Source organism: Callospermophilus lateralis, chromosome 13 (genome assembly GCF_048772815.1).
Source record: "Callospermophilus lateralis isolate mCalLat2 chromosome 13, mCalLat2.hap1, whole genome shotgun sequence".
NCBI classification, from domain to species: domain Eukaryota; kingdom Metazoa; phylum Chordata; class Mammalia; order Rodentia; family Sciuridae; genus Callospermophilus; species Callospermophilus lateralis.
Genome location: NC_135317.1, coordinates 84,348,965 through 84,372,498, shown reverse-complemented (window position 1 = coordinate 84,372,498; position 23,534 = coordinate 84,348,965). Strand labels below are relative to the sequence as shown.

General features: G+C 32.9%; 1 protein-coding gene across 2 annotated transcripts in view; it reads left to right on the top strand.

Annotated features, from left to right (window-relative positions):
- Nucleotides 1-23,534, top strand: part of LOC143412221 (complement factor H-like) — an 80,750-nt gene that overhangs the window by 35,857 nt on the left and 21,359 nt on the right. For both annotated transcript variants that reach the window (XM_077110706.1, XM_077110705.1), the window contains exons 8-11: nucleotides 675-869; nucleotides 1,285-1,458; nucleotides 17,833-18,015; nucleotides 19,252-19,428. In XM_077110706.1, the coding sequence (XP_076966821.1) occupies nucleotides 675-869; nucleotides 1,285-1,458; nucleotides 17,833-18,015; nucleotides 19,252-19,428 (729 nt within the window). The remainder of the gene's footprint in view (nucleotides 1-674; nucleotides 870-1,284; nucleotides 1,459-17,832; nucleotides 18,016-19,251; nucleotides 19,429-23,534) is intronic.

Here is a 23,534-nt window from a genome sequence, read left to right as displayed (position 1 = left end):
CATTTTTAAGAGTGGAAACTTCTTGAAAATGGTCTGTAATCAAACATAAAGGAAAGTGGAAAAATTAATTAGAAGTTGTAGAATATTTATTGTATTTGTGTATACGTGAAGGTGATGGGGGGATTCTTTATAACATATCATGCAAGATTTTCTGAAATAGAATCATATTGCATGGAAAAAAATAATACTATTTGGATATTAAAAGGACTAGTTTTTCTCTAAACAATCTCATGAAAGAGTACTTTTTCTAGAAAATAAAAATAAACCTGACAAAATAAATAATAGCACTTAAATTTGTGTTAAATTATTTAATACATAAGAATAAGTTACTAAAATATAATTATATTATACCTCATTGAAAAACATTTTAGCACATTAAAAGCATCCCACTTCCCAACTGTAATTAGAAGAAAACTGTTGTTTATTATAATCTTATTTATTTTGATATTAACAGATATTTCTAGTTGATTTCTCTGGTGACTGAAAAGATATAATTTGACTTCACTAGCAAAGACCTCACAGAGCATAATCATCTGATTTCTGTGACTTTTCTTGTCCTGGAAACCTTTTAATTATGTTAATAATAAGACATAATTCATTACTTAAATGGTTTATTTCTACATGTTGCTCAATAAAATAAAATATTATTTATCCTATTTTTTTTTTATCACAAGTGAAACCTTGTGATTTTCCAGAAATAAAACATGGACGTCTATACTATGAAGAAAGATATAGACCATACTTTCCTGTACCTATAGGAAAACAATATGCCTATGAATGTGATGAAAATTTTCTGCCTCCTTCAAAATCATACTGGGGTTATATTCGTTGTACAAAAGAAGGGTGGCTGCCAGAAGTACCATGCATCAGTAAGTAAATGTCTTTACAATGATACATGTATCTTTCAATGAGGGAAGAAAGAAGCACATAAGTATTTACACTTAAGTCTTGCATGACAAATTAGGGCCAAGGGAAGAATTGTGTGCACAAAAAGACCCAATTAGCTTTTGTCTTTTATATGAAACTCTTCATAAAAATCACATGCAAACCAAAGACACAAGAAAACCTGCATCATTTATACATGTTTTAGTTACAAAACTAAAGATGAATTCAATGTTATTGATATTTATTTTTTAGTAAACATTTGGTATAGTAGTTTGGGGTTTTCCTTAATTGCACATTTTTCGGATGCTTATGCATTCTCTAAATATTATAAAGGTAATTTTTAGTCCAATATTTTGTTCAAATTAATGTTTTCACTTTTTATCACTTTATGCTCCTTAGGACAATGCATTTTCAATTATGTGGAAAATGGATATTACCCAAGTGGAACAAGATATTCACTGCATGAATCTGTTAAAGTTGACTGTTATCCTGGCCATAGTCTTTCAAATGGTCAGAACACAGCTACATGTACAGAGAATGGCTGGTCCCCTCCTCTCAAATGCATTCAGATTAGTAAGTAAAATGCTCTCTCTTATACCTATACTCATGATTTTTTAAAGTCCCATCTACATTAAACTGGGGCAAAATATTTATAACAATTTGTTTTCATGTTTCAGGTGTGTAAAAGTGGAAATCAAAATTTATTAATAAGTATGTAGCAAAATAAGTGCACCTTAGTAAACAATATTCAAGAATATAGTAAAGAATTTGAATACAGGGGCTGGGGCTGTAGCTCAGTGGTGGAACACCTGCCTTGCATGTGTGAAGCCCTGGGTTCGATGCTAAGCACCATATAAAGAATAATAAATTTAAAGGTATTGTGTCCATCTAAAACTAAAAAAAAATTAAAAAAAGATTTTGAATACAATATTTTTGGCTTAATTAAGTCATATGCATATACATTGAAATTAATCATTTGACTCAAAATTATTATAAAATTATGTTATAAATAAAAAATAAATACAATGAGAGTGAAATATGTCAGTCAAGAAGTGATGGGACATTTTTGCAGTCCTGCTTTTTGTCTCTGAGTATTTCTGGGACATGTAACAGAAATGGGTCTTCTGGGACATTGTACATATTTTGTTTTAGGTTTTCTGTAGTGCTTGTACTAATATATATTCTGGTCAATGCTGCAATCTTGCTCTATGTTCTTGATAATGATTAAGTGACATTGTATCTTAATATTTACTAGATAAATGGCAATAAAGTAGTAAAAACTGAAGTCTTGAAATGTGCTTCTTCTATTAATAATTGGGTTTAGCATACATTGTTATGGGCTAATGGGTAGTTCATTTTTTAATCTGTAAAATGCAGATTGATGGTTTTTTTAGATTATCTTTTTGGAAGCTTTGATGTTTGTTGGATTCTTAGTAATTCTAAATATCATTTTTTCTTTCAATTATATGTATCACATGTATGTTCTTAATTTATATGGCTTTTATTTTTTCTTAATTGTTTACTATGAATAGTATTGTTCCTTTCACTATAAAATTATCAGTGAATTTTATTGCATATTCGATTGTGTCAAAATGAAACCAATATTTATAATGTTCTAATACAAAAGATGAGCAAAAATTAAAAATGTATAATGCAAATTAACATTTTTAAGAGTAGAAACTTCTTGAAAATGGTCTGTAATCAAACATAAAGGAAAGTGGAAAAATTAATTCAAAGGTGTAGAATTCTTCAGAAAGTAGACATACTTTTTATTCTAAAAGTTATATTTTGTCTTCATATTATTAATTAATTTTCAGGTGCTTTTTATGCATGATAATGACATTAATTTCCTTTTAAAAACAATATGAATTCAACATTTCCCCAGTAGTCCTATATTGTACCTTTTCATATATCACAAAATTGGATACTATTTATACTGTGTATTCTATTTTGCAATATTAGCAAATAATGTTTTAATAATCTTCTACCTTAATCACTGTAGATTCATAATAAGTATCACTATCTAATCATGATTTTTCACCCCAATCTTTTTTGTATCAGTTTCTTTGGGAGATGACACTTTGATCTTCTGAAAACTTTTAAATTTAGCTTACCATGTTACTTTAATTACCCTGTTTTGATTTTGCTTGCAGTTCTCTTGAGTCTGCAGAATAATTTACAAAGAATTCTCAGCTTAATGATATTGACCTTTCTCTTTTAGAAATGAAGTACATTTCTATGTATGTATTTCTACATATATATTCTATATTTCATATCTAGGCCTTTTAATACACATTTTTGTTCATGAGAAGCTTTGAGCTTTTCTGGACTTTATTCTTTGTAGGTAACAGGTCTCTCCATTACTTGTTTGAGCTCTAAGAATGTTCTTTTACCTTAATGTAAAAATAATTAATGTAGCTGTATTCTAACAACATTTATTCACAAAAAGAGACAGGGGCCAAAATTTAGTCCACTGGCAATTTTTTTTTTTTTTTTTTTTGCCAAATCACGGTCCAGATGTATTGTAATACATGATAATATGACTAGTTAGACATTCCACAGATATTTGTTTTCATCTAGGTTGTTAGTTATATGGTTTTCTCAAGACTTGTTTTTGAACAATGACCTGATGTGTTTCAGGGAGTTAATATTTCCCATAATTCACAAGAAGTCCTGTCATACAAATAGCCTGTCAAAATGAAACCAAAAAAAAAAAAAAAAAAAAAAAACCAGACAATATTAAGTCTCTTCCAGGTGTTTACCTTCAAGGTGCTATTAGCCTCATTGTAAAGCATTATGTGCATCCATTCATTTGTTTCAATCCCCCAGTACCTATTCTAGACCTTCATCTGCAAAAAAAAAAAAAAAAAAAAAAAAAAAAAAAAAAAAAAAAAACAGGGAGGATTTCTATAGGCAAACAGCTATGATTTTGAGTATTTATAAATACTGTCATAAAATTACTGTACATTCTTTTGTTCTCAACTTTTCACATGGTATCAAGGCAATAGTAACTTTTCCTTTCTGCATTGGTGTTTTTTTTTTTGTTTTGCTTTTAGTTTTTGTTTTTCTTTTTCATTTAGCATTAATTTTTTTTCTTTAGTTTCCATATGTCAATGCAACCAACATAGGATCACTAGGTTCAGCAGAGAATTGAGACATAAGATGGTAGCAATATCCTTTTGGCTAATATTTCTCCTTGTGTTCCCCATTACATGGAGCAGGAATGAATAGATACATGGTTACAAATCTCTCATCCACTCTGTAGAAAAGAAGTAGAAATCATTGATACTAGTTTAAACAGTGGAAGAAGGAACAATCCATGAGTTAACTTTTGGAGTTTGATCTGCAACAACTAGAAATATTGCCATGATATCATATTTAGCAATTGATCTTTCTCTAAACCTGCAAAGACAGCCTAAGTCCTAGCTGTATATGATCAGACAAAATAAAATTAAAAAGTCTTACAAACCACTTGATTCAAATGTATGAAATATGATGTCAAGAGCATTGTAATGTTTTGAGCAACCAATAAAAAAATTTAAAAAAGAGGAAAAAAAGTCTTAGAAACAGTGAAGATGTTTGAAATTTCTGGTATCATGACTTATTTTTCATCCCTATCTTTCCCAGGGTATTTCAAATATCTCTACAATGGTGATTCTGTTTTACATCCACCAATGTTTAGTAACACACATTTACTCAGCAAACTATCCACTTATTTTCTAAATCACTATCCACTCTATACACACACCCAGATTATTAAATAGAAATGTTCTCAATGCAATTTTTGTTCAGTCAATTACATTTTAGGTCATGAGGACTTTAATTCATTATATATTATGTTTATCAGTCCTCTGTTCTATTGCACCTACAGTAAAATAAATGCATTCCTTGGCCAGATAATACACAACCCATGGGTCTAATTTAAGTGAAGTTCTTAAATTGCAATCCTTACCTATTTACTCTGCGCTATTGTAGAGAAATTTGTTTCAGACCAGGTATGGAAATTCGTATCCAAAATTACATTATGGCTAAAGCCATCTGAAACTGGGGGAAAATAAATTTACCATATTTCTTCCAAGGTAAGGAATAGATATATTTGGTATGCAGTGATCCAATTACTTTTTTGTCTGGTAAATGAAAAAAATAACGGAGCCTAATAATATTTGTTGACTTGACATAAAATATTTTTATTCTTTTTAATTATGTATAATATTAGGATACATTATGACAAAATCACAAAAGCATGGAATATGATTTGTTCTAATTCAGTCCCCAGCACTTCTTTCCTCCCCTATTTCTGCCTCCCCATGCTCCCCTCTCTCTCTACTCCACTGATCTTTCTGTACTTTATTTATACTTTTTAAAAAAATAGTGTGTTATGGATATACCTGGTGTTGTTATTCACTCTGCTATATTCATACTATAGTTTAGTCACGATCATTCCACTCTACTTCCCTTTTCCCGTCCTACCATCCTCCGCCTCCATCCTTTCTATCTACTCAACTGTTCCTTCCTTTATTTTGATGAAATTCCCTTTCTCTTTTTTCCCCTCTCTCTCTCTTTCTTTTTTATTTCCCCCTTTAGTTTGGACTAGCCTTCACATATTTGACCTTTGACTTTTGGGGACTGGCTTATTTTGCTTAGCATGATAGTCTCCTGTTTCATCCATTTACTGGCAAATGCCATAATTTCATTCTTCTTTTTTTTTTTTTTTAAAGAGAGAGTGAGAGAGAGAGGGAGAGAGAAAGAGAGAGAATTTTTTTTTTAATATTTATTTTTTAGTTTTCAGCGGACACAACATCTTTGTTTGTATGTGGTGCTGAGGATCGAACCTGGGCCGCACGCATGCCAGGCGAGCGCGCTACCGCTTGAGCCACATCCCCAGCCCCAATTTCATTCTTCTTTATGGCTGAGAAATACTCGACTGTGTATATATACCAAATTTTCTTTATTCATTCACCTGTTGAAGGGCATCTAGGTTGGTTCCATAGCTTGTCTATTTGTGAATTATGTTGCTGTAAACATTGATGTGGCTCTATCTCTGTAGAATGCTGATTTTAAATCTTTGGATATATACCAAAGAGTAGGATAGCTGGGTCATATGGTGCTTCCATTCCCAGTGTTTTGAGGAATCTTCTTGCTGTTTTCCAGAATAACTGCACTATTTTGGGGTCCCACCAAAAATGTATGAAGATACCTTTTCCCCCACATCCGTGCTAACATATATTTTTAATTTTTTTTTGTAATGGCCATTGAACCCCGAAGTGCTTAACCACTGAGCCACATCCCAAGACCTTTTTATATTTTATTTTGAGACAGGGTCTTGCTAAGTTGCTTAGGGCCTCACTAAGTTGCTGAGACTTTGACTACTGATTCTCCTGCCTTAGCCTCATAAGCTGCTGGGATTAGAGGCATGAGCCAATGCACCTGGCAGCACTTACTTATCTTTGTATTCTTGATGATTGCCATTCTGACTAGAGAGAGATGAAATCTCAAAGCAGCTTTGATTTGCAATTCTCTTATTGCTAGAGGTGGTGAATGTTTTTTTTCTTATATTTATTGACCATTTGTATTTCTTTTTTTGTGATTTGTCTGTTTAGTTCTTTTGGCCATTTATTGCTCTTTCTCTTTTTTTTTGGTGTTAAGTTTTTTTTTTTTTAATTTAATTCTTTGTATGTTCTGGATATTAATGCCCATCTGAGGAGCACGTGGCAAAGATCCCCCATTCTGTAGAATCTCTCTTCACACTTTTTGTTTCCATTGCTGTGCAGAAGCTTTTTCATTTGATGTCATCTGATTTATTGATTTTTTTGTTTTACTTCTTACAGTTTAAGAGTCTTTTTAAGGAAGTTGGTTGCTGTACTGACATGTTGGACTGTTGGGCCTACACTTCCTTTTATCAGTTGCAGGGTTTCTGGTCTAATTCCTGGGCTTTCAATCCACTTTAAGTTGACTTTTGTGCAGCATGGGAGATAGAGGTTAAATTTCACTCTTCCACATATGGATTTTCAGTTTTCCCAGAACCTTTCTTAAAAAGGCTATCTTCTCTATAACATATGTTTTGGGCACATTTGTATATTGTCAGATAACTGTATTTATGTGAATTTGTCTATATCTTCTATTTGGTTTCACTGGTCTTCATGACTGTTTTGGTGCCAATACCAAAATATGTGTCTTTGTTACTGTAGCTTTGCAGTGTAGTTTGAGTGATGTTATTTTGTTGCCTCCAGCTTCACTCTTCTGGGTCTCCTATATTTACAAATGAATTTCAGACCTTATTTTTCTCCTTCCATAAAAAATGTCATCAGAATTTTGATGGGGAGGGTTGGGGTTGTGGCTTGGAGGTAGAGTGCTTACCTAGCATATGTGAGGCACTCAGTTCAATCTTCAGCACCATATAAAATAAAAAATAAAGATATGTGGCCACCTGTAACTAAAAAATAAATATTTAAAAGAAAAGAATTTTGATGGAGATCGTATTGCATCTGAATAATACCTTTGATAGTAGGGTCACTTTGACATCTGTCTAAGAACATGGGATATCTTTCCATCTTCAGTTTTCCTTCAATTTTTTTCTTTAGTATTCTATAGTTTTCATTGTAGAGATCCTTCACTTCTTATTATATTGATTCTCAAGTGTGTTTTATTTATTTGTTTGTTTGTTTTTGAGGTTATTGGAATGGGAGAGTTTCCCTAATTTCCTTTTCAGTAGATTAATTATTGGAGTACAGGAACTTAATTGATTTCTTGAGTGTTGATTTTATTTCCTGCTACTTTGTTGTATTCATTTGTGAGCTATAGAAGTTTTGTGGTAGTTTTTTGGGGGAGGTCTCTTAAATATAGCATCATCAGCAACAGAGATAATTTGAGCTCTTCTTTTCCTAGAGTTTCAAGTACTGTGATGTACACGACGGGTAAAAGTGCCTTTTTCCCATTTTTAGAAGAAATGCTTTTAGTTTTTCTCTATTCAGTATATTGTTGGCCTTGGGTTTATCATATGTAAGTTCCTTCTATTCCCAGTTTTTCTAATTTTTAAACATAAATAGGTGCCATACTTTATCAAATGCTTTTTCTTCATTTATTGAGATAATTATGCAATTTTTAACCTTGAACTCTTTTTTGTGGTAAGTTACAGTTATTGATTTTCATTTGTTGAACCAACCTTGTGTCCCTGGGATGAAGCCCATTTGATCACAGTGCACTATCTTTTTAATGTGTATTTGTATGCAGTTTGTCAACATTTTATTAAGAATTTTTTCATCTATGTTGTTCAGGGACATTAGCATGAAGTTTTCTTTCCTTAATATGTCTTTGATTGGTTATGATATCAGGGTGATTTTGGCTTCATAGAATGAGTTTGGCAGTATTCTCTTCATTTCTATTTCATGGAAATGATTTCAGGAGAACTGGTATAAATTCTTTTTTCAAGGTCTAGTAGAACTCAGCTGAGAATCTCTCTGGTCCTGGGCTTTTGTTGTTGTTGTTGTTGGAAGGCTTTTGATGGCAGCTTTAATTTCTTCACTTGAAACTGAAATGTTTAAGTTTTCTATATCCCCATGGTTTACTTTGAGTAGGTCCTGTGTCTCTTGGAATTTGTTAATATCTTCAAGGTTTTCTAACTTGTTGGATGATAAGTTTTCAAAATAGTTTCTGGTGATCCTTGGAATTTCAGTAGTGATTTTTTTTCATTTCAAATTTTGTTAATTTTATTGTTTCCTCTCTTTGGTTAGTTTGCTAAAGGTTTATCAATCTTGTTTATCCATTCAAAAGACCAACTCTGTGTTTCATTGATCTTTTTTTATTTTTTTAATTCTCAATTTCACTGAGTCCTGCTATAATTTTAATTATTTTCTGATTTCTACTGATTTGGGTGATGTTTTTTTTTCTTGTAGGGCCTTGAGATGTAATGCTAGATTTTTATTTGGTATCTTTCTATTTTAAACTGCCATAAACTTTCCTCTTAGAACTGCCTTTATACAATTCCAGAGATTTTGATATGTTGTATGACTATTCTGATTTCTTCTAAAAATATTTTTTTATTTCTTCACTGATTTCTTCTTTTTTCGATTCATCATTCAAAAATGTATTATTTAATCTCCAGGAGTTATACTGGTTTCTATTTTTTTTCTTATCATTGATTTCTAATTTTACTCCATATTTATCTGATAGAATGCAAGGAATTATCTCTATTATTTTCGCATTTGCTAAGATTTGCTTTCTGATCTAAACTATGATCTATTTAAGAAAATTTTACATGTGCTGCTGAGAAAAAAGTGAATTCATTAATTGATGGATGAAATATTCTGTACATATCTGTTAGGTCTATATTATTAATATTATTTTTAGTTCTATAAAACGTTTACTTAGTTTATATCTGGATGGTATATCTAGTAATAAAAGAGGTGTGTTAAAGTTAGCCAGTATCATTGTGTTGTAGTCTATTTGACTTAATGTTGAGAAGGGTTTGAGATACACACACACACACACACACACACACACACACACACCATTTTGGAGGGCATAAATATTTGCAATTGTTATATATTGTTCTCTGATTTCCTTAAGCAGTATGAAGTGATCTTTTCCAATACTGAATTTTTCCATTTCTTCTGAATAATTTTGACTTGAAGTTTGCATTTCTGATACAACAATAGCTTTCTCTGCTTGTTTTCCAGTACCATTTGCACACTATGTCTTTTCCCATCATTTCACCTTCAGTCTGTAGATGTCTTTCCCTGTGAGATAAAGACAGAATATTGTTGGGTCTTGTTTTTTATTAAAATCTACCAATCTATGTCTTTGATTGAAGATTTTAGAACATTTATATTCATGTTATTTTAGAGAGATTATTTTTATTTTCTGAATTTTTGATTTATTTCTAATATTTAAATCAGATTTGATTCTCTGTTATTTATCTATTCTTCTAGTGTAATTCCTCCTTATGCTGGTTTTCATTTCTTCTCATGAAATATTTCATCGAATAAGTTTTATAGCAGACTTTCTGGTTATGGATTCTTTCAGCTTCTATTTATCGCAGAAGATTTTTATTTCATCTTCAGTTTTGAAGCTCAATATTGCTGGGTATAATATTCTTGGCTGGCATCCATTTTCCTTCAGAGCTTAGTATATATTATTCTAATCCCTCCTGGTTTTTAGGGTCTAGGTTGAGAAATCAGTTGAAATCTAGACTGGTTTACCTCTAAATGTGACGAGCTCCTTTTCTCTTGCAGCTTTTAAAAATTCTATCCTTCTTTTGCATGTTAGGCATTTTCATTATAATGTGTCTTGCAGTGGATAGATTGTGATTTTGTGTATTTATAGTCCTATATAACTCTTGTATTTGAATTTCCATCTCATTCTTAAGGTTTTGAAAATGTTCTGCTATTATTTCATTGAAAAGATTGTATATCTCTTTAGCTTGAACTTCAGAGCCATTATCCTCCCTGGTGCTTCTTAAATTTTGCTTCTTTATGTTATCCAAGATTTTTTACTATGCTGGTCATATTCTTTTAGAATCTTTTCTTTTTGGCCAACCTTATTTCCAAGTTTATGTACTTTGTTCAAGGCCTGAGAATCTATCTTCAAAGTGATTTATTCTATTGGATTTTTAATTAATTTATTTATTATTTAAATTTATTTAATTTATTTATTCATTGGATTTTTAATTGGATTTATTGAGTCTTTCATTTCAAAGTCAGATTTTTTCAGAATGTATATCTCTTTTATGAAGTGATCTTTGACTTCCTGTATTTTCTTCTTTAATTTTACTACTTACATCTTCTTGTAGCTCATGGAACATTTAGCTATGAATTTTCTAAATTCTTTCTCTGAAAATTTCCCCACTGTAGCATTAATGCAGTCAGTTGTTTAAGCATTATGGGTTGTTTGGGATGATTCATTCCCCTTCTTTTTCACATTGTTTTTATGTCTACCCCTCTATTGGGATAATTTTCATTTCTTCATTTATGCAAAGGACTACTTTGTGAGCTCTTTTTCTCTTCAGAGACCTGTGTTTGTTGAATATCCAGATATTGATACTTTAAGTCAGTTTGTGTCATACGCTGATCCCAATATCATACCACTTTGAGAGATGTCACTGGATACTTATTATTATTATTTACTATAATTACTTCATAGTCAAGCTATATATTATTCAACCTTATGAGAAATGAAAACTTGTTGATATTGCTCTTCACAGTCCCTCAAATCCAGGTATAAAACTTGTAGTAAAGTTTTGAAATAGGTCAAATGTAGTTATTATGTTTAGTAAAGTTGCTATAATTTAAAATGAAGGCTAAAAGAAATAAATAAAAAAGATTGGTCAACAAAGAAAGGAAAAAAGGAAAGCAAGAAAGAAAGAGAACAAGAGAAAACAAAAGAAACCATGTAGTAGATATTTATTATTTTTTGGGTATGGATTGCTTCAGAGTTACTGAGGCACAGGAGCCAACCCCCTACTTGCTATGGAATGTCCACAAATGTCCAATGTTGTGGTTTGTCAGGTCAGGGACCTGTAGCTGACTGCTTGGAGGGTACAGTCTTGTGGCTTGGTTGTTTTTATTGTGTGTAGGAGTTCAAGATGCAGGTTCTATAGTGTCCATGTAGCTGTTCCCCTTGGCAGGGTCCTTTTCATGGTTGTGAATTTTCTGTGGGTGTTCTGTGGTGCAGAAGCATTGCCCTTGCCCATGCTGCTCTCTAGGTTCTGTAGTAACCTGACTCAGGTGGTTCACCTAGGTTCTAGTTTCCACTGCCCCTGCTTTTAACAGCAGGCATCGATTCCTTCAGTTGACTATGACTGACGGCAAGGCCAGCCAGTCCTTTTACTCATCATTTGTGCTGTAGGTCTGGCTGGGAGCAGTCAATTCCTGCTATTTTGGATCAGGAAATTTTCTGCCTTTGTGTGACCTCCCTCTGGCTATATTTTTAGGTGCCTTCCAATTAAGTTTACTTAGGTATTCAGTGAACTTCTTTTAGCAGCTTCTTCCAGTGGCTGCACTATCCAGAAACTGGATTTCTATGTCACTGGATATTCCAGAGGTTTCCTCCAGCTCCATGACTAAAGGTACAGTCCCTAGGCTTCCTATGGTGCCTCCTCTCAATGTTGGTGGTCAGGGCTGATGCAGTCTGATGGCTCTGCTTTCCTCTACTCAGGGCCAAAGCTGCTTTGCTGATCTGTCACTGTCTGGATCCCATGGAAGCTGCCCAGAGCATTTCTCCTGTGCCTAGATGACAGGGAGGCTGAGCAGAGCACTGAGTTAGGGGCACTTCCCCACACAGGTCTGTACCTGAACCTCCTTGTTCATAGTGAGAAGGAGTGGAAGGGTTTTTTAGCAATTTTGGGCTAGTAGCGGTCCCTCTAGAAGTTCTTTCTAGATGTATTTTTAAAAGGTCTCAATGCAGAGGACTTTTCTCTGATTGATTTGCAGCTATCTGGGCATAGGAAGATGCTGTGTTGACTTAGGGGAGTGATTGGTCAGCTGAGGGCTCCATGAGATAGCTACAGACTCCCTGGGTCAGCTTTCCTTTCACAGTTTGGTTTTATGGTGTTTGATCTGCTTTAAGAACATTGCTATTTTCCTCAGCCTTCAAATTTTATCTGCCTTTCCGAATATTTTTAAATGGGTGAGCTTAAGAGCTTTCCCATTCATTCTCTTTCTTTCTGTCTTGCCCACACCCTACCCCCACTCCCACAGCCTCTTACCCTACTCTGGTTCAGGTTGGAGGTTAGGGAACTCTGTACTTATTTTCTGTTCTGGCAACCGATCTGATCTTCAAGTCTCTCCAGGTTTTAGACTTTATACAGTATTTAGCCTTAGAGCATTTATTTTTTCACCCACCCACAATTCTAGTGTTCATTCACTGCCTCCTTTCTGTGCTATAAAGAGACTAGGAATTTGTGCCTCGATCCCACCCACCATCTTCTCAGCTCTTGACGTGAAATTTTGTCTAATATTAAAAAATTCAAATTTTTTGTCTCTTGCTTTTGTTTTAGAGCTAGCATCCAATAAATTTCCTTTCTTCTATACTTTACCTCTCTCTACCCTACCTTTCTTTCTTTCTTTCTTTCTTTCTTTTTTTCGTTTTCTTTCATATCCTTGGTTTATCTGGCTAAAATTATTGATAAGAATTTCTTTGTAAATTCCAGGATCCTGTGCTTTGCTCTGGCTTTTTTAGTGACTCAATGGTGGTCATGTAATTGACTAATCTCACATTGATTTTCATATTGATATGTCACTATTGTCAATATATATTTAGTCATCATTGAATTAAATCTAAACCTCACATAATCATATTGTGACAATAGGCAGAGGAATTCAAATATACTTGAGTGCAATAGACAAATTAGTATGTTCTACATAAGTATTAATTGGCCATAGTTTCCTTTAAAATCATCACTGAATAAAATAAAAATTAGCCAAATGCATCACAGAATACCATTGTTTGATGACTTGCTATGAATTATTAGTGCTATTTTGTCTGATGCTTCTGAAGATATTACTTTTTCACCCTTTGATGTAGTGAGTTGTTTCCCATTACATTGTCCATTCTAATTCATGTGTGGTGGTATCTCTCTCTTTTTTTCAGTTTCAAAGTCAAAGTCATTTAATTATTCTTTTTTAATTGAGTTTTAAAAAAATAAACGACAGCAGAATGCATTACAATTCTTATTACACATATTAAGCACAATTTTTCATATCTCTGGTTTTATATAAAGTATGTTGACACCAATCTGTGTCTTCATACATGTACTTTGGATAATGATGTCCATCACATTCCACCATCCTTGCTAACCCCCTGCCCTGTCCCTTCCCCTCCCACCCCTCTGCCCTATGTATTGTTCCTCTATTCCTCCCATGCTCCCCCTCCCTACCCTACTATGAATCAGCCTCCTTATATCAGAGAAAACATTCAGCATTTGTTTTAATATTGCTGTTTCTTTTACCATGTTTAGTTGCTATCTACACACGTTTGGTGAAGACTTTGAAAAGCTTTTGCCTACTTTTCTTTGTTTTTTTTTTTTATTACTAAATGTTGAAACTGCTTAATATATTCTAGATACCCATTTATTGGGTAGACATGCTGCAAATATTTTAGTCCCATCTGTAGCTTTGTTGTTCATTTTGTTAACTGTGTAGTTCATAGAGCAAAGTGTTTAAAATTTAATTTCATTCAAAGTATCAAAATTTTCATTTGTGGAACATGTCTTTTTGTGAGTACAATTCACAATCTCTTTGCTGAAACCAAGGTCATATACTTTTCTCAAAGTTCACATTTTACCTTTAGTAAATATATATATTCAATTTTTGAGTTAATTTTTGTATGAAGCTTATGTAGAGGCTTGTTATTGTCCTTTTGAATGCCTGATTGTTCTAGTAACATTTGTTGAAAAGACAATGTTTCCTCCACTGATTTGATTTTGCTTTTGATCCTTTGTTAAATAGCAATTGACCATGATATAAATCCAGTTCTGGACTATACCTTCTCTTTCATTACTCTATAATTTCACAGTATCACTGACTGTTTTAATTACTATTGCATTATATAAGACAAAATATTCTGTATAAGTCCTCTACCTTCTTTTTTCCTTTTTAAAATTTTGATACATAAAAGCATAGATATTGTACATATTAATGGGGTAATGTGAGACTTCCATACATATTTAAATTAGGTTAAACACATCTATTTCCTCAAACATTTTTACAAATTGTATTGATACTGTAGTCTCTTTGCCTTTTCATGTAATTTTTAGAACCAGCTTTTTCAGAAATATGAGCAGGCACAGTGGTCCATGCCTATAATCCCAGTGGCTTAGGAGGCTGAGGCAAGAGGATTCCAAGTTCAAAGCCAGCCTCAGCAACAGCAAGGTGCTAAGTAATTCAGTGAGATCCAGTCTCTAAATAAAATATAAAAAAGGTCTGAGGAATGTGGTTCAGTGGTTGAATACCTTTGAGTTCAATCACCAGTATCCACCCCCTAAAAAAAGAAATATGAAATACTGCTTGGTTCTTTATTGAGATTGAGATATACATACATACAATGTATGTATATACGTACATATATATGTGTATGTATATATAATACATATATGCATATATATAAGTTATCAATATAATATTATTGGATTTCAATTCATAAATATATATCTGTATTTAGTTATACCTTCTTTGAAAACTTACACCTTGGTTTTGTGGGTTTCAGCATAAAGATCCTATCTGTATTTTTTAGATATATAACTCATATTTTTAATGTCATTTATTTTTTCTTGAGTGAGCTGTAGTAGTCTGTGGCTTTCAATGACTTAGTTAATTCACCTAAGTTGTAATATTCATTGACATAAATCAAAATATTCCTTTTGTGTTCTTTTAATGTTCATAAAAACTAATGAGGCCATTCCTAGCATTGCTATTATTGGCAACTTGCATGTTCTCTCTTTTTTTTTTTTTTTGTTTTGTTATTTCCTGACAAATCTCTTTAAAAGTTTAATCAATTTTAGGGATCTTCTAAAATAACACACTTCTAATTTTTATGTGTGTATGTGTATATATGTATGTGTATATTCTATATATCGTGTATATTACATATAATAAATATATATTATGTGTATATGTTAATATTAAATATATCATGTATTAATATATAGTATATGTGTGTATATAACATAATATGTAATGTGTATATATTGTATATTATATGTAATAATTCTTTTTTCTGCTTTATTATTTTAGTTCAAATCTTTGTTGTTTCCTTTTGTATGCACACTTCATATTCAATTTTTTCTTCTTTTGCTAACGTATTAAGATAGAGGCTAAAGTAATTTTTAAAAAAATATATTTTAGTTATTGATGGACCTTTATTTTATTTATTTGTATGTGGTGCTGAGAATCAAACCCAGTGCATCACACATGCGAGGCAAGCACATTATCTCTGAACCACAACTCCAGCCCTGCCCCCCAGGCTAAAGTAATTGATGTGGAACCCTAATCCTTTCTATACAGATATTTAGTGTCATCAATTCATTCCATATTGCTTCAGTGGCACTCCAGAATTTTGATACACAGTTTGTACATTGATGTTTGGATGGAGAAGAGGGAACATTACCCAAATAGTTTTGTGTGTATGTGGGGTGGGAGGTAGATATTGACAAAACTGTTTTTTTCTTTCACTTTCCTTCTATCTTCTGACTGAAGAAACAGGCTTTTCTTTGTCACTACTTCTTGGTGTTTGGGGTTGGAGACCTGGACAGTTATCTGTTTTTTGTTTTTATTCTTTGCTGTACTGGGGATTGAACCCAGGGCCTCACAAAAGTTAGGTAAATGCTACATCCTCATCCTGGATCACCTGTTTTGAATTTTGTTTTGAAAAACTGTTTGTTTGAACATTTTTATCTGTTTTAGTGTTATTAACACTGGTTCAGGGGGCTTTTACTCTGGGGCTAGTTTATTCAGAATATTAATAAGGCCCATTATGGAGACTTTACTAAGTGATCTAGTCCAAGGCTCTTTCTCCTCTTACCATTCAAAATTGAATTTCTCCCAATGTGGGAGTGCTCTGGAATCTTTGACCTTATTCTCCAGTGGTTTTCTTCCCTCTGGTAGTTATTCTTTGTTGCCCAGTGTCATGGAGTTTTGTCCTACAACATGTCAGCATTCAGCTAAAGGATTTAGGGGATTGCTGTGCAGATTTGTAGTTCTTTCACTCTATGATTTCTCCCTCTTTGGTTTTCTATCCTAAAAATTCTTGTGACCTCAATCTCCTTTGAAACACTGATTATTGTTTCCTTTGTTTATCAAAACTGCTATCTTTTGCTTGGATTCTTCCTGTCTGCTGTTTTCAGGAGAACTCCTCCTATTTTATCTCTGAGATTGTCCTCAGGTGGTGCTGCTTGTATTCCAGTCCGCAACAAAAATGATTTTCGACTATTAGTTCAGTTTCTTCATTATTTGTGGCTGGAACTCTGTTTCCGTTTATTATTCTTGCTTGGTCTTCATCAGTTTTATTTCTGTACAAAATCACTCTTGCTTCTTTACATTGTCTCATTTGTTTTCCAATTGATTTCCGCTGTTTTATTTCCCCAGAATTGATAGTCATGTGGCTTTTGTTTGCTTCTTTCTAATTTCTTAAAGTGAACAAATTATTGATTTTTATTCTTTAATAATGGAATTATAGCTATTTAATGCTAAATTTCCCTTTCAGCACTACCTAAGGGTCAGTTTATGTTTTATTTAATGTTTTCATTATCATTCAGTCAAACATATTTAATTTTTTTTATTTTTGTTTCCTTTTTATCTATATACACATGAAGCTTTATTATGGAAAGAAACTAATAACTGACAGATGTCAACTTTTAGTTTCAAGTTAAGTAATATGTAATTTGAGGAATCAATATTTTAGTTTGAGAACATCAAGAAATATGTTGCTCTTTGTCATTTTCTTTGAACTCTATGCATCCATTATGTTTTAAGCACACAATTATGATGACATTTCAAATTCTTGGAGCCAGTAGTAACTATGCTGACAGATTCTTTGAGATCATTACCTGATCTCAGGAACCCCAATTGGTTAGATGAGGTTTAGGTATTTTCAAATTATTTTCAGATTTAAAGCAAGTCCTAAGGGAAAATAAACACATTGCCTATGGAGTTATGGCATGCTATTGGATCCTGGATTCATTAGACAAAAGAATTTCTTATAATTTCTCAGAAGGGATTATGAATGTTTAATTCTAACCTTCTTACCAAAAAAAAAAACCATTTCATAAAGGACCTTTATTTAATATCTTTCAAAACTCATTGCTTAATTTCTGTAGCACAATAACCTGGATGATTAATAATTATTCCAGATATTTAGACACAAATGGCTCATTATTTTTTGCACTGTCATATTATTAGGGTCTTTATATAATTATATTACATGTGCTTGTCTTTTCCTTATCCTGTTCCCTTCTAGAAACATGTTCAAAAAATGATATAGAAATTAAGAATGGGTTTCTTTCTGAATCTGACTTTATATATAATCTAAATAAAGCAACACAATATAAGTGCAAACCAGGCTATGTAACTGAAGATGGTAACACATCGGGATCAATTACCTGCCTCCAAAATGGATGGTCAGCTCAACCCTCCTGTGTTAGTAAGTGATTTATTCTTTCTTGATGTGACTATGTTTCATTTTAATAAGCAAACAAAAACATTTGATGAAAAGTATATGCCATCATTTTTTCCTCAGAATTGCTAGTATGGTAGAACATAAGTACATCTTTCCTCCGCTGGCACACATTTTAAAGAATACTATGATTTAGAAGTGACTCAGAGAGCTTCATGTGTATTCTGGTGCTGACTCATTTATTTTAGCTGAGATCTTTGTCACTGTTAGGTATAACTGTGTTTTAGGTGGTCAACCTCTTATATCAAAGACTTTGCTCCCAGACATAAAAGTAATGTTCTTAGTGAAAATATAGGGCCTTGGTATATAACCTCAGAATATTTTAACCTTTATAACTTATATGTTTGATATTGTAAGATAGGTCCACTTCTGAAAAACCTCCCCCTTAAACATCTGCATAAACATCTACATATTGGAAAGGAGGGAGTGTTTCAAGATGATACCAGATTTTACTGTGTTGAAAGATTTTCCTGCTATAATACCCAAGGTTAATGAAGATTTTCTAGGAATGATTATTTCTGTTTATCTTATTAAACTCAAAGTTATTCAGTAATATTTTGCAAGCAATACTTAACATACTTTAAATGACATGACTAAGATATTCATTCTTACTTCTTAATTTCTATTCCTTATTTTACAATTTCTATGCTTACAGCATCTGGCTAAAAAATGATACAAATTGCTGCCTTATAAAACTCATCATATGCTAAATTCTGATAAATAACCCATTATGAAACTTTCTTATTAAGAAATAGAAAATCTTATTTAAAATACATTAATATTTTGTTAATCAATCCACATTTCTTCTATTATGTCACAACTACTAATAAGTCTGACATCTTAATTCTCAAAATGCCATTTCAGTCTTCTAAAACAAGTAATACATATTTATTTTATTACTAGCATTTATTACTATTTTATTACTAGCATAAGGTAAATGCTTAAATAAAATAGAATTTTAAAAAGTTTTTAAAGTAAGCTTTTCAGAGAGTTTAAGCAATTAGAAAAAGGTTATGAAGGAACATTTTTAATTTATTGTAACTTTCAGAAAAATGACTTATCATTGGTCTTAGGCTATTTTTGTACAGTACTTAATTCTAGTCACATATTTACTTATAAAGTCTGTGTTCTTGGGGTGAGATTTACTAGTATTGTCATTTAAATTACAATAGAAATAAAATCCTCAATTTTATTATGCATTAGAATCTTGTGATATGCCAGCATTTGAGAATGCTAAAACCAAAAGTAATGCCACGTGGTTTAAACTCAATGACAAGTTGGACTATGAATGTAATGTTGGGTTTGAAAACAGATTCAAGCGTGCCAAAGGATTCATAGTATGTCAGGACAATGGATGGTCACATATACCCACGTGTTATGGTAAGTACTGTCTCAGAAATTTTTGTTTTTTGTTTTCAATATAAAAAAATAAATTGGCATGTATTTAATTTTTAGAAATTTGAATTACCTATTTGAATTACCTATATTTTTAAAGAACAACATGAAATCATGATGTTCCTCCTGATTTAACAAACTGGGAGGAAGGAGTATTTTCAACATTAAAGATAATAATCTATTTTTAAAGCAGTGAGTTAAATTAATGCCTCCTGTAGGCCGTATACAAAGGATTGTTTTGGTTAGTAGGCTAAATAGTCCATCTAACTTTTTTTGCCATATTTCTGTCATGCAATGCAGTCAAGGAAATCTAATTACATTATTGTAGTTTCTTTGATATGTCCAATTAGAAGACTATAAAAATGTGGTGGATTTGGCAATATGGGGCTCCTGTTGGAAATACTGGTAAGGGTTGCCAATAAGACCATCCAATTTTGTAACAGGAGGAAGTAAAGAACATGGGTGTGTAAATCTAATGCTGAAAAGAATCAGAAACTGATGATTCTATTGTATTTTGAAGTATGAGATAAGGGCATTGAGATTGAATAGTGCATGAGGGAAAGAAGGTGAAGAACACCGTGTAATGTTCAAAGGCTTAAATTTAAATGGTAGTAGAAGATACCACACCTTGAGACTTGATTGGCAGGATTGAGCATCCACTAAAATTTAATCCATTTGGGATATCAAGCAATTTCTTTTATAAGTTAGGGGAAAATGATAAAAAAAAAAATACCCACAAACTCAGTTCTGCTTTCTGGATTTTTCATTGCAGTATCAGAGAATCAATCCAAAATCCAATGAATTAAGGCACATAATAAACCAATTAATAAAAATAGTTTTAGTATGTTTTATATATGTGATTATAAGCAGATACATGCTGTGTGCAGCCAGAAGCTTTTACAATACTAAGTGTCCATCTTCAAAAAAGGCTGGTGCATTAGCTTAGTGCTGGAGTGCTTACCCAGCCCAAAGCCCTGGATTCAATCTCCAGCACTGAATGAGAGTTATGAATATATGATTCTCATTGCTTTTCCACTGTCACTAGACATGGAAAATGTTAAGATGTGCAGAAGAGAAGAGAAAGTAAGAGTGACAGAGATATAGCAATAGAAACGAATTCAGTCAAAGTAGCTTTTTATTGCGAATTTTAGGAAGACTAATAATCACATTTCCAGGAGATGTAAGTCTCCATATATTGAGTGAATAAATGACAGCTTAGTATTTTTGCCTCAGCCATGTAACATAAAACTGCACACAGATTGACAGACATACAACTTTATTTCAAATGTCCTGGGAGTTCTTTTCTATGGGGAGATGTAAACATCTTATTTATTATCTTAAACCACTTAAGCAAAACAGACTTACAGAAATCTTAAAGTAGTAAACACCTTAGAGTAAAAATATCTATACTAACATTTCTGTTCATCAGCACTAAGATATATGATTTGGACTATTAGACAAAGACAAGTATTTCTCATCCAGGGTTTGTCCATTCACACTTCTCTTTAAATCACACGTTTAGTTACTATCTCTGTATACATATAGCAGTTCGATAGTACTCAACAGTCAAAATCATTTTTTTCTTGTTAAGGGCAGTGCTTTCTATAATATGATGAAATAGAGAATTTATATAAAACAGCATAAAATAAATATACACACAAAAGAACTCTTAAGTTTGGGAAATTTTCTAATATTGCATTGAAGAGATTGTGCATTCCTTTGGTTTGTATCTCTGAGCTTTCATCTATCCCAATAAATTTTAAATTTTCAAGTTATCTCATATTTCTTGGAAGTTATGTTCAGGGTATCTTAACATCTTTCTCCACAGTCAACTTTAAGATTATATATTTTGTCTTCATTGCCTGAAACTCTGTCTTCCAAGTGGTCTAGAATGCTCATGATGCTTTCCATTGAATTTTTAATTTGGTTTATTGATTCCTTCATTTGGAGGATTTCTGCTTGATTTTTTTTTTTCAGAATCTCTCTTTTTTGAAATGATCTTTTACTTCTTGTATTTTCTTTTTGATTTTACTTCTTATATTGTCTTTGCTTTGCAGATCAGTTTAACTATGTACATTCTAAATTCATTCTCTGACATTTCTTCTACTGTGGTGTTGATAGATTCTGCTATTGAAGTACCTTGGTTTGTTTGGGGCAATTTGTTCCCCTTGATTTTTCATGTTGTTTATGTAGCTACCCATGTGACAATATGGCTCTGAGGCAGCAGAGTTTCTGCCTTGTGAACTTGTAGTGGCCCTGAAGGTTTCCAGTACCTCACTGTTTAAATGGGAACAAATAATCACAATAACCAATGCAAACAATATATAGCTTTAAACCAGACAGTTCCTATTATGATATCTACAATGCTAAATGTCACAATAAACAGAAATTATATGGTCAATTATTTCCCACAGTAAAAACAGCATGTTTGCAAAAGGGTTTACAATTTCAAATAGTAGGCTGGAAAGAACAAAAGTGATGTGGGATATGATGATTATGAGGGAGGAGGAGAGAAGATAGAAGTAAAAATTTAAAGGAAGAGTGGAAGGGAGAACAATGGAGATTGGCTGTTAGCAGAAGAAAAGAGAGAAAGAAAATAAAAAGAAACAGATAAGTGAGAAAAAAATACATATATAAGGTAAAAATTTTTAAAATTAAAAACAAAATTAAAAGAATACAAAACAAAACTGAAATATAGTAATCAAACATCCTAGTCCTCAAAATACTGATCCATGAAAAGTAACTGGTTTCAAAAATGTTATAAATGAGGAAAAAAACAACAAATATGAATATGTATAAATGTCCATGAATAACTCAAGGTCACAATTTAACAAAGAAAAAAAGGAAAAAAAAGATCTTGATGAAAAATTAACAATTGTGTTTGCTGGAGTACAAAAGAGTCTTAGCTTCCCTTCTCAGCATTGTTAGGTGGGATTGCTGGGGAGAGAGAGGTAATCCCATAGGTGGAACTCCTGAAGGCGGGCTTTAGATTTAGGTGGGCCTCTAGGTTCTTCACTGAATGCCAATTGGTCTGGAGACTTTAAATCATGCACCTCCAGGGATCAGCAATCGTCAGTCCATGTTGGAAGACTGCACCCCAGGGATCTCCCCTGGGTTCCACTCATGTGGGTGAGAAGCCAATATTAAGTCCACTTCATCACCTGTTGATTCCATGTTTCCTGGTCTTGGGTTCAGTCTCCAAACCCACTCTCTCCCACCCTCACCCTTTTGAATTCCTAGCTAGGCATGTTTCTTCTAGTCCGTTCTGAAAGCAGCATGTTTAGAGGGAGAGGGGGAGAGCCACGTGGGTTTCCACAACCAGTTCTCCTCTGTGTAAACCTCTCTCCACATTTGATTTTCTCCTGGTCACTTAGACACACTTTATGTCATGAGTGTGGGTTTTCTAGGCCTGTATTTTGGGCCAAATTCGGGTTTTTCAGGAATCAGCTCTCCTGGCTACTGGTCACCACACCACCACTGCAAAATGGTTCTTTCCTCTGTTCTCTGCATAAAATCTGGAGAGATAGTGGCTTCTTTCCCACACAAGCATACTGTGAAGCACCCCATTCAGTTTAGTTGGGCAGGGTCTTTGATCTCTAAACTTTCTATATCTAGATAAGCCTCAAGTCTACCCCAAATGTGGGCTCCTTTAATTCCCTTATCACTCTACTTTGGTCATGGAGGGACTGCTGTGGCTGGTTCTTCCAGCTGTGGTAGTGGCTGTGGAGCTGGGGATTTCTTCTTTATTTTATTTTATACAACCTCTGAGTCCCTGATCTGCCTTGAATGTCCAGCATTAAATTCCAATAAAGCCTCCCCCCACCTTTTTTGTTTTCTTTTTTTGTACACCCACCTTGCTAAGAAGCTACCTGTCTGCTTTCTTGGTTTCATGCCTTGGGCAGTCACAAGAGTGGCTTCTCTAGTCTGCCATTTTGAAACCCCCTCCAAAGACAAAATGACTTTAATGTAGACGATTGTAATATAATCCAAGGAGTGGAATCTCAGTAACTCTCATTCAAGTGTAGTTTTTTTTCTCAAGTAATCTGCAATACTCAAAAGAATTACAAAATTAATTGGGGTTCTGGGGATTG